The 12,642-nt window shown below is 39.1% G+C and overlaps 1 protein-coding gene across 8 annotated transcripts in view; it reads right to left on the bottom strand.

Annotated features, from left to right (window-relative positions):
• Positions 1-12,642, bottom strand: part of frmpd4 (FERM and PDZ domain containing 4) — a 586,853-nt gene that overhangs the window by 27,002 nt on the left and 547,209 nt on the right. For all 8 annotated transcript variants that reach the window (XM_048541183.2, XM_048541176.2, XM_048541178.2 and 5 more), the window contains one exon: positions 7,374-7,505. In XM_048541183.2, the coding sequence (XP_048397140.1) occupies positions 7,374-7,505 (132 nt within the window). The remainder of the gene's footprint in view (positions 1-7,373; positions 7,506-12,642) is intronic.

Genomic DNA, 12,642 nt, shown 5'->3' with positions numbered 1-12,642 from the left:
GGTTTAGGGTGGAAGAGATTAAATCACAAAGTCTTCATGGTGCAAGGCTAAACTGAGTGGCAACAGGACAAGTAAATAAACAAAAGTAGTATCTAGAGGATGTGTGAATCATAAGATTCTGAATTGTTCTCATCCAAAAACAAAACAAACATCATAAAAGGTAAACACGGGGAAGAGAATCAAAATGGAAACAAAAATGTTATAACCTAAAGCTGTTGAATCCAGAAGACTGTAAAACAGCCAGTCTAAAGAAGACTGACCCTCAAGAGTGAAGGAGCTTCATTGGAGTACTGCAGCAGACCAGTAGAATGAAGATCAGAGTGGAAGCAATGTGGAGAATTCAACTGACAAGTGATTAGGCACTCAGCTGCATTCTTGTGGGTGATCAGGCAGGTAATCTGTATTGGGTATCCCTCATGATTAGGAGACCACATCCAGCAGCAAATACAATGTACTAAATCGAAAAAGGTCCACAGAACACATGATGAAAATTTGTTGTGCAACAGATCCTCACCACAGCTCATTGTGGTGTAAGATCCATCCGATTGGTTTGCTGCCACCATTCTCTTTTCCTGTAGGGATCAAGAGGGCTTGCTTTGTCTTATGAAGTAAAGGAAATAAAAAGAAACTTGGTAACTTAATGAAAAAAAGCTCTGGTCCAAAACAAGGCTGTTGTTTATTGAATGATAGCAACTAGGTTACATTACCTTGCCAGACATTGTTGCTAAGAAAATGAGGGATAGATCCAACATCTTTGAACTCCAAAGCTGTTTCCCACCCCTTTAGTCCAAATGACATTGTCACATTGAGCAAAGCTTAATGCATTCCACAGCATTAATTATTTCAGTATCACACTCTCATACAATACCTCTCAGCAAACTATTTTCCCCTACAGTCAACGTTTATTGATCTAAATAGTGGGGACAGGGATCAAATTTGGAAAGATATGGCAAATCAAAAAGAAGAGACTGACAAGGGAGAAGATATTATTATGAGAAATGTTAAAGATACTGTAACAAGAAGGGAAAGAGAACCGCATTGAAGAGTAATTAAGATAAGACTAGAGATTACAATGATAATAAAGGGACAAAGCTTAAGGCTCTGCATCTGAATACAGGTCACATTCGCATCAAAACGCATGAACTGGTAATAGAAACAGAAATAAAGAAGCAGCATCTGATAGTGATTACAAAGGCATATGCTGAATGACATAGAATAAAGTTTTGAATATATCGAACAGAAGTGCCTTGATTCTGGTAATACCATAAATCTCTGGTTTGTGAAGTCATTAGAACTCCAAAATAAAGTAACTGCCTCTGGCTGACTGCTGACTATTTGTATTATTCTAGAACACTGAAGGGTATGTGACATTTGGGAAGTACAGGAAGCTAGGAAAAGATAATAGAAACGTAGAATCTTCCAGAGGCCATTTGGGCCGTCGAGTCTGCACTGACCCTCAGAACAGCATCCGGACCCAACCCCTCACACGATCCCCGTAACCCCACGTTTAACCTGCACATCTTTGGACTTTAGGAAGAAACCCATGCAGACAAAAAGACAGTCACCCAAGACTGGAATTAAACCCAGGTCCCTGGGACTGTGAGGCAGCAGTGCTAAGTACTTGAGTACCAGGATGTTGAACTAGTCTGCACATAGATGAGAAAAGATAAAAGACAAGAAATTACTTGGCCGAATAGTGTACAGGCCTTCAAGTGTAAACATTTGATAAGATGGATCATTAAGGAAAACATAACGGGAGTTTGTAAGAAATGCACATCAATAATCATGGGGGAGTTTCAATTTAAAAATACATCGGAAAAACCACAGGTAGATACAGGTAGCCTAGATGAGAAGGTCATAGATGTTTGTGGGAAAGTTTTCTAGAATAACACATTCTGGAGCCAACCAGAGAGCAAGTTTTACTAGATCCATGATTGTGTAACTAGATTGGATTAATGATAGTGAAGGCACCCTAGCTTGTAATAACTAATAAAAGATTGAATTTTCCATTCAGTTTGAGGGCAAAAAGCATGAATCCAAGACTAGTATTTTACACAAGGGCATTTGTGAGGGCACAAAAGCAGAACTGGCAAACCTTGGGTTAAAAGGGACTTCAAAACCAATGCATAGCAAACATGTAAAGAATATCTCAGATTGCATAGAATAGATTGATTCCAATGAGAAAATAATACAATCAAAGAGAGGTCCAATATCTGTGGTTAACTTACAAAAAAAAGTTGAAGGTAGCATCAAATTTGAGGAAAATGCATATAACTATACAAGAATGTGTGACCGATCAGAAGATGCAATGGAATATTAAAAAAAAACAAGGAATTGTGAAAAAGGAGGGAGACCTAGAGTAAAAGAGAAAGTAGCTAGAATTATGGTAACAAATAAGGGTTTCTATAGATATTTTATAAAGAAAAAAACTAACAAAGCAAGCTGTAGAAAGTTGGTTAGGGTTACAAGAAGTTAATAGAAAATAGTTAAGAATAAGAGTTGAAATAAGAAGGTGGCAGAAAAGCTAACTGATATTTTGTATTGGTCTTCATTATGGGGAAACAAGCAACAGCTCTGAAATAACAGTAAATCTAGGAACAGAAGGGACGGAGGTACTAGAGAAAATTACAATCACCAGGAAAGTGGTACTGAGAAAACTGCTGGAGCTGACAAGTCCCTGGCTCCTGTTAACTTCATTCTACAATTTAAAAAGAATTGGCTCATAAACTAGTTGAGGTGTTGATTTTAATTTTTCTGAATTCCTTCATTTAGGAAGGCACCACTGAAGTTAGCTCATGTAACTCTTTTATTGAAGAGGAAGGAGACAGCGCAGGAAACTGCAGTCCAGATAACTTAAAATCTGTTTTGGGAAAGAGTATTATTAAACATATGTCCCAGAATCTTTCGAAAAGCTCAAGGTAATCAGGCAGAGTCAACATGATTTTGAGAAAACAATATCATGTTTAATCAAGTTCTCAGAGTTCTTTGTAGAATTAACATGCACTGTGAATATACGGTACTTAGATTTCCAAAAGGCTTTTGACAAAGTGCCACATCAGAGGTAATTGCTGAAAATAAAATCTCATTGTGTAGTGAGTAATATATTGGCAAGGATGAAAAACTGAAAAGATAACACTAAACTGAAAGTAAACATCAAAGGGTTAATCAGCCCTAATGAAGGGTCCTGACCCGAAATGCCGACTCTCCTGCTCCTCTGATGCTGCCTGATCTGCTGTTTTCCTCCAGCTCCACACCATATTGACGCTGACTCCAGCATCTGCAGTTCCTGCTATCTCTGGTAAATTTCTGGTTGGCAAGAGGTAGTGTGCTGCAGGGAGCAGTCCCAGGACCTGCACTGTTTGCAATTTATATAATGGACTTGCATGAAAGAGCCAAAGATAGAGTTGCTAAATTTGAATACACAAAGATAGTAGAAATAGTTTGAAGAGGGCATGAGAAGGATACAGATAGATAGATAGATCAAGGGAAAGTAGGCAAAAATCTGGCAAAAGGATCCTAATGTAGGCAAATGAGAAGTTGTTTATTTTTGGCTGGAAGAGTAAAGAACCACATCTTCTTTATGGTGAGCGATTGCAGAGCTATGAGGTGCAAAGGGTATCATGGTGTATGACGGACATAAGTTAATTATATAGAATTGCAAATAATTAAGAAAGCTAATGGGTTATCATTGTTTTTTGCAAGGGGAATACAATTCAAATGCAGGAGCTTATGCTTCACCTATACAGACACTGATGGACCCAAATCTGGAATACTGTAGACAGGCACTGGTTTCCTTTTTAAGGAAGGATGTAAATGTATTGGATGCATTTCTGAGCAGATTTACTGCAACAATACCTGAAATGGGTGGGTTGCCTTATGAGAAAAGATTGGAAAAGCTCAGCTTATATCCACCAGACTTCAGAAGAGGAAGACGTAAAGTTCCCGAGGGTCTTATCAAGGTACATGTGGAGAAAATATTTGCTCATGTAGAAGAATCAGGAACTCCAGGTTAACGATTCAAAATACTGACTGGGTGGTGGGTTTTGGAAATCTATTCCTCAAGAGGCAGTGGAAGCCAAGTTTTTTGCATATTTTTAAGGAAGAGATGGCTAAATTCTTGGTAAATATGAGGCTGAAAAATTATTGGTATTTGCCACGAATGTGGAGTTACTGAATTAGCCATAACCATTTTAAACAAAGGCACTAGCTCCAATAGCTGCTCCTAACTCAGTGCTATTTACACATAGGTTGGATGTTTTTCACTTGCCCTCGGTGCTTTCATTACAGGATTGCCTCTCGCCTGAGCCTTCTTTCAAAATTTACTCAACAAACTGTGTTATGGTTTAAAAAACTTCAGTTAAATATTCATCAATAAGCTGAAATGGGGTATACTACTCATTAACTCTCTCATCATTTTCATTTCTTTCCAAACTGCGCTGGTCTTCCCGTCTGAAATGTCTTCTGTGGGAAAGAAGTGGTTTATTTTTCTGCTAAACCTGTTTTATCCCTTGTGCTTATGCAGTCATAATCAAGGATTTTCACCTTTTGCAAGTAAAATAGATAATTCCTGTCATTTTCAAATAAAAAAATGATGCCATCTTTATCATGGCTTTGATAATCATTTCTCATTCTCTTAATGGCTGCACCACAAACTGGTGTTTAATAAATGATTCAGTGATAATGGGAACTGCAGATGCTGGAGAATCCAAGATAATAAAATGTGAGGCTGGATGAACACAGCAGGCCCAGCAGCATCTCAGGAGCACAAAAGCTGACGTTTCGGGCCTAGACCCCTCTAGGCCCGAAACGTCAGCTTTTGTGCTCGTGAGATGCTGCTGGGCCTGCTGTGTTCATCCAGCCTCACATTTTATTATCTTTAATAAATGATTCCTGTTTTCTTTATGATTGTCTTGAATTGATTCCACTCTTTGCAGCTGTTCAAGAAAAATCTGATTCCGTGAATGGATTTCACTAGACTATTTACACTGTCTGCGGTGCTACTGTTAATTCCCATTACTTTATCCCATTGGATGAGATCTGCTGTCTGCAGTTGAACAATTTTTTCCCATGTTTATTTACCATGTTTAAATAATTTCCTGCCTTCTCTGTGGGCTCAATGATTTCCTTTTTTCTCCCATTCAACATTGGCTTCTAAATGGCCTTTTTAAAATTTTCATCCTGTCTTTGTAATGCCCCAGAATTTGCAAATTACTCTGGGGCCTTTGTTTCCTCTAAATAGTGCCACACCTTGTGGAGGCCACTTGCATTGAGAGTGACACTTGATTTGAGCCTTTCTTGTCTATAAATAGTGTCTTTTTTTGTTAAGTGTTCTCTTCTCCACCAAGAATTTCAATTTACTCATACAGCCTTGGATGTATGTTTGATCTCTGGCTCCCACAGGTCTTCGACACTTAATATAATCTAGAACCATCCAGGCACATCTTCACACTCAACTGGAAATGTACTTCCTAGTTTAAACAGATGAAGATTGGTTTTGTTTTGAATTTGCAGTCTCACAAGAAATGACTGTGCCACTGCTGCACAGTCAGATCTTCTTATGTCAGTATTCTCATATCAACAGAGAGACGTGGTGAAAAGGCAATAAATATGATTTTGACCTTTTAAAAGTAATCTTAGAAAACATAAACGTGGATAAATCTTGGGACCTGATCAAGTGTATCCCAGGATGTTTGGGGGAGTTAGGAAGGAAACTGTAGGGCCCCTAGCAGAAATGCATGGTCATTTATGACCATGGGTGAGGTGCTGGAGGACTGAAAGGTGGCCAATATTGTGCCTTTGAGAAAGGCTGTAAGGAGAATCCTGGGAACTATAGATATGTGGGCCTGACATCGGTGGTGAGTATGTTATTGGAGGTGATTCTGAACAATAGCACTTACATGCATTTGGTGAGGTGAGGAATGATTGCGGATAGGCAGCATATTTTTACTGTGAGGAAAGTCATGTCTCACAAATTTGAGTGAGTTAATTTTGAGGAAGAGCAGAGTGGTAAGCGTTGCTTACTTGGATTTTAATAAAGCCTTTAACAAGGCTGTGCACGGTAGACTCATCAGTAAAGTTGGAACACTTGAGATTCTGGGTGAGCGTACCAACTGAATACCAAATTAGCTTGACAGTAGGAGACGGAGGGTGGTGGTGGAATGTCGTTTTTTAGTCTGGAGGCCTGCAACCAGCAGTGTTCCACAGGATCAGTACTTTTGTTTATCGATTATGTAGGATATTTAAAAGACATCTGAATAAATACATTAATAGGAAAGGTTTGGACAGACATGGGCCAAACGCAGGTAAATGAGACTAGTTTGGTTTGGGAACATGATCTGTGTGGACTAGTTGGACCGAAGGATTTGTTTCTGTGTTGTTTGACTCTATGGCTCTCTATAATGAAATAGTTTCTGAGGAAGCTTTAAAACGATTGTTTGGCATGAATTAAAGGGTTAAGTCATGAAGACAGGTTGTATAAACCTAATTAATAGAAGATTCAGGGTCAATTTACTTGATGTAGTTAAAAAAGCAAAGTCCTAATGAAGTAAATGCAGAGAAAGAAGTTCCACTTGTAGCAGAATCTAGGATAAGGGAGCATAATGTTACAATTACAGAAAGGTCATTTGGAAGTGAAATTAAACAGTATTTCTTGAAGCAATGGGTACAAAGGCAAAATACTGTGCTAGGAATCTATTAAAAATAGAAAATACTGGAAATACTCAGCATGTAAGAAAGCATTACTAGGGAGAGAAACAGATTTAATGTTTTAAGTGGATTTTGCCGGATCTGGAAGGTTAGAGCTTGCAGTAGGGTTTAAGGGACAAGAAAAGGAGCAGTGGAGGAAAGAGCAAAAGGGAAGATTTGTGACAAGGTGGAAGACAGGAGACAAAAGGATATGCAACAACATTAATGATAGTGGAAGGCATAAGAGGATTGAGACAACTGAAGATGTTCCTGTTTGGTAAAGATTTCAAAGGATGTGGAACAAATAAGCATATAGATGTTTATCATCGGACACAATGGAGGAATGGGCCTGATGGGCTGAATGGCCTACTGCTATTCTCTTCTTTCTGTTTTAAATTAGATCTTTTTTTCTCTAACGGTGGCAGACCTGAGGTGTGACATGAATTTGTGAGGGATTTGTGCACAACTGTTGAGCCTTAGTTTTGTTTGATACAGAAATTAGGGGTTTAGCTTACACAGAAATGGATCCCAGAGGTTCTTTCCTTTCTTAAGGATACTTGTGCAGTCCAGTCAGATGTCATGTGATGAGTGTTTCTCGGAGGTCAGGGTGTTGCCATGAGCAGGGTTTTCTCATGTTAATTACTACCTCGCAATATAGCACTTCTACTTACACCATTAAGAGGAATTACCTGAGTAAGTGTCTCCTGGTCATGAAGCAAGAGGAGTTTGGTTGCTTCTCCTTCAGTGCGCTGCTCAAGCATCAGAGAGAAATGTTCAATACATTTGATGGAGAGTTTCTCTTGAAGGGTCAGGATCACATCCTGTTAACACAAAAATATAGTTTTAAAATATTCTTTATTTTCATGAACTATTTTAATTAGATTTGAATCAATTGTAGCAAAATACTATCTTATTAATTGTGAAAAGCTACCACAGACCATTTCGTCTATGTGGGGCCTGAAACTGCCTTTTACCTTGAAGCAAAAGTAGAGGTTAGAGTCACACAGCGTGGAAACAGACTCTTCAGTCCAACTTGCCCATGCTAACTTAATTTTGTCTTGTTTGCCAGCACTGGCTCATATCCCTCTAAACCCTTGCTGTTCATGTGCAATTCAGATGCCTTTTAAATGTTAATTGTACTAGCCTCTACCATTTCCTCTGGCAGCTCATTCCATACATGCGCCACCTTCTGCGTGAAAAAGTTGCTCCTTCGGTCCCTTTTAAATCTTTCCCCTCTCACCTTAAACTTATGCCCTCTGGTTTTGGACTCTGCTACATTGAGGAAAAGACTTTGGTTACTCACCTCTTCTGTGCACCTTATGATCTTATAAACCTCTTATAAGGTCACCCCTCAGCTTCCAATGTTCTGAGGAAAACAGCCCCAGCCGAGGCAGCCTCCCCCTACAGCTCAAACCCTCCAACCCTGGCAACATTTCTGTCAATCTTTCCTGAAACACTTTCCAGTTTCATGATATCCTTCCTCTAGCATGGAGACCAGAATTGCATGCAATATTCCAAAAGTGGTCTAACCAATATCCTGTACTGCCACTACTGTCCTGTAGCACCACACATTAATCTAAATTAAACTCTATCTGCCACTTCTCGGCGCACCGGCCCGTCTGATCAAGGTCCCACTGTGCGTAGTCACTGGATGAAGAGCAGAAGGGAGAAATATTTATGCATGGTGTTATCTTCTACTTCAGCCTTTGTGAGGAACAATGTTTGAGGCATCTTCATTTTGTTAAGAAGATCTTCATTTTGATCTCTACTCAGTTTAAGGTAATGATGGAATTTCCAATGGCTGTGAGGGTGACTGTGGCCATACGTTTTATACTACTTCCGAGTCAGAGAGTGCAATATTTGCAACATCTCCCAGTTTTTCCATCCAGTGTTCTATAAAGGAAGCCACTGAATCTCTAAGCTGACGTTTCAGGCCTAGATCCTCCTTCAGAATTTCTGAAGAAGGGTCCAGGCCTGAAATGTCAGTCTTCCTGCTCCTTTGATGCTGCCTGGCCTGCTGCATTCATCCAGCCCTACACCTTGTTATCTCAGATTCTCAAGCATCGGCAGTTCCTACTACCACTAAGTCTCTGTTTTCTTTCTCATTCTTGTCACACAGGAGGAGTCTGTACCAATCTATCTGCATTAACCCCACTTTCCAAAGCCTGGACCGTAGCCTTGAATGTTATGACATTTCAAGTGCTCATCCAACGACTGTGATGTTCTCATCTCAACTGTCCTCCCAGGCAGTGCATTCCAGATTGCCATCAGCCTCTGGGTGAAAAACATTTTCCCCAAATCACCTCTCAGTCCCCTGCTCTTCACATTAAAATTATGACTCCCCTGTTATTGACCCTTCAACTGAGGGGAACAGCTGCTTCCCATTCATCCTGTCTATACCCTTCATAATGTATACACCCCAATCAGATCCCCTCTCAGCCTTCTCTGCTCGAAAGAAAACAATCCAAGCTAATTTAGTCTCTCTTCATTGCTAAAGTGCTCCATCCCATGCAACATCCTGGTGAATCTCCTCTGCACCCACTCCAGTGCTATCGTATTCTTCCTATAGTGTAGTGAGCAGAAGTGCACGTAGTACTCCAGCTGTGGCCTAACCAAAGTTCTGTACGGCTTCAACATAACCTCTATGCCTCAAATGATTAAGCCAAGTGTCCTGTATGCTTTCTTAAAGCACCTTATTAACCAGTCCTACTGCTTTTAAGGGTATGCAATAAGCACCTCAACATTCATTTGTTCCTCTAAGTTTCTCAGCGTCCTGACATTCATTGTGTACTTCCTTGTCTTATTACTTTTCTAAAGCATCATCTCATAGCTTTCAGGTTGAACACCATCTGGCATGGATCTCCCCACCTGATCAGCCCACCTATATCTTCCTGTAACCTAAAACTTTCTTCTTCCTCACTATTAACCACTCAACCAATCTTCACGTCAAATGCTAATTTAGTTGTCAGCCTGCACGTTTTCATCCATATCATATAAAAGGACTCAGCACTGATTCTTGTGATATGCCATTGGACACTGGACTCCAGTCATTAAAAATACTCTTCTACCACCACACTTTGTTTCCTACCAGCTAAACTAATTTTGAATCCCCATTTTGCCATTAGTCTCCCATGCGGGGCCTTGTCAAAGGCTTTGCTAAAGTCCGCAAAAAATTCAACCAAATTTTTTTGGCATAACTTCTGTCTGACAAATCCATTCTGATTATTGGAAATAACAAAGTGTGGAGCTGGATGAACACAGCAGGCCAAGTAACATCTTAGGTGCTCCTCAGATGCTGCTTGGCCTGCTGTGTTCATCCAGCTCCACACTTTGTTATCTTGGATTTTCCAGCATCTGCAGTTCCCATTATCTCTCTCTCCATTCTGATTATTCCTCTTCAAATCTTGCTTAGTACCCTACCAATATCCTCTTGCTCCACACACAGCACACTCCCTTAGTGCCTTATATGTCCTATTCTTTCCCTGATTTCCTCTTCCTCTTGATCTACTTGTAGAATATCTTGAGATTGTCCATAATCTTAACTTCCAGTGCTTTTCATGGCCCCCCTTTACTTTTTAAGATCCCTCCTGCACTTTCTGTATTCCATTAAGAGTACCTGTACCTGTTAAAAGCCTCTCTTTTCCTTCATACCAAATCCCAAATATTCCTGGACATCTAGGCTTCTCTGGGCATGTTGCCTCTACATGTCACCCTAAAGGGAACATTTTGGGCCTGTACTCTCCCATTTACTTTTTGAATGCATCGCATTTTACTGTTGTAGATTTTCCCAATAGTAGCTGTTCTCAGTCTACTTTGGCCAGATCCTGCCTTATTTTAATAAAATCTGCCCTCCTCTAATCCAAACCCTTCACTGCAGACCATCTCTTTCCATAATTATAATTCAATGCTTGATGACTTTTTTTTATTATGTACGTTACAATTGCCAGCTTTAAAGTTAGTTCTTCAAGTCAGTGACTGTTACTGTTTCTCTGTGTATTAATATAACTTTTAAAAGCTCTTATCCCCAAGTTAAATCTCCAGTAAAGGTTTTTAATCAAGTCTTTCCTGCTAATTAGTGATAATTGGACAAAATTCCATTATAATTCAAGCCAAGACACTGATGTATAATCCTGCAGGCGCTCATTGCTAGGTAGCTTTAGAAATAGCCGGCAGGATACTGGAAGGTAAGTGCATTCTAACTGGTTTAGCATCCCTCCATCATTACTTCCCTCCTTCTTCCAAAAGAAAAGATGATTTCTATTGGGGAACAAAGTGACCTGATAGATTGTGTATCGTAAATGCTATTTCAGGACTCTTTGAAATAGAACCAAAAATGTTATAAAACCAAAGAACAAGGATAAGGTTCTGAAATGACCTGTAATAACTTTCTGTTACAGATCATTTACGGTATGTCACAGGAGTCCACATATTAATGCCCTCCAAAGTCAGTATACTTTAGCAGCACTGGCTGTCCACTGTAAATATGCTGTATTCGACAGAGTGTTTCATTGCCAGAGAATTACAGAATTATGTCACAGGGACTCATGACATTAATTAATTGCTTCTATTACTAGTCAAAAACCTAGAAAACGTTATATTTATGTATAAATATTGACACATTTTGGATGTAAAATCCCCATGGAAATCACACTGCATTCAATAAGCTTGAGCATCTCCAAAGTTTCACAAAACTAATCTTAACTTCACAGGCACTAAATCAGAATCAGAAGTGGAAATTCTAACAGATAACACAGTTTAATTGAATTGCACAATTTCCTCGATGTGACTGGAAACATGATTGAATGGAATGCCTTGTTAGCTCAGAATGAGACGTTAAGATAATGAATACAGCATGCCTTTGTTTGAGGCTGCTATATGGGTAGTTTGTAGCTCTGTCTAATTTTGTAAGCAGGGCTAAAATGAACAAAGATTATTAAAGGTAACTAGGGAACAATTTCACTGCTCTTTCTTCTAGCTTGTACCATTTGTTAAATTCAACAAAATTTAATAAAAGAGCTCCATGTATTATTCAGCTGGTAGATAGCCTTTGGATATAAGATGAAGCAGTATTTCAAAACGGGGGGATTTGGGAGGAATTATAGTGGTGTGGAGAATGGATTCGTTAACATTTTCTTGCTTACACTCTTAATATTTAACTTAAATTGGATAAATAAAAACATAATGGTTTCCTTGAAAACCAGTGATTCATCGCAAACACATTTTCTCCTTCCCTAACAGTGTCAAAATTCTCTAGGACTACTGATCAAATAAACTAGGTAAAAATACGTCACAGCATCATATCTGCGTGCAACAGCATGTCAGGGTCAAAGCATTGTTGGCTCAGAAGAAGTGGACCATTGTGGCTGGTGTAAATGTTGACTGTTTAGTTCCATCAAGTTGAGGAACAAACTTTGCTTTATTTGACAATATATTACAAACATATTTCTACAAATAGTAACACCTCGCCCATGTTGTTACTTCTATCAGGTTCCATGGTTTTCTTTGCATTGGATACGAGTTATGTTTTGGTAGTGATATGGCATCAGAGAGAGCTTAATCACTTCAGTCTGCTGGCCTTCCCACCCAAATGTGAACTAATAGCTCACAGCAAAAACAATGAAAACAAAAATATCTTGGTTTTTTTTTGCAGTTGACTCATAGCTTGAAAAAGCAAAATGAATTAAAGGCACCAGATTACATTTTCCTAAAATGCCACTCGATTATTGAAAGTTACATTAGAAAAAGTATCAGTCATAGGCAGATCCTTAAAGTTAAGCATTTCAGAGAAATTTTAAAAAAACCTGTATTGAGTTCAATGATGATAATTCTGATCTGGTAAAATATGTGATCTCGGCTCAACTGCCTATAACAGCCTTCCCTCCAATTTATTATATTCTGGTATTCTTTTTGTAACATTGTTTGCCATATCACAATGATGACTACAATTCAGAAAATCCT

Source organism: Stegostoma tigrinum, chromosome 12 (assembly GCF_030684315.1).
Source record: "Stegostoma tigrinum isolate sSteTig4 chromosome 12, sSteTig4.hap1, whole genome shotgun sequence".
Taxonomy (NCBI): domain Eukaryota; kingdom Metazoa; phylum Chordata; class Chondrichthyes; order Orectolobiformes; family Stegostomatidae; genus Stegostoma; species Stegostoma tigrinum.
Note: the sequence above shows the minus strand (reverse complement) of the source record. Positions and strands in the feature narration are given on the sequence as shown.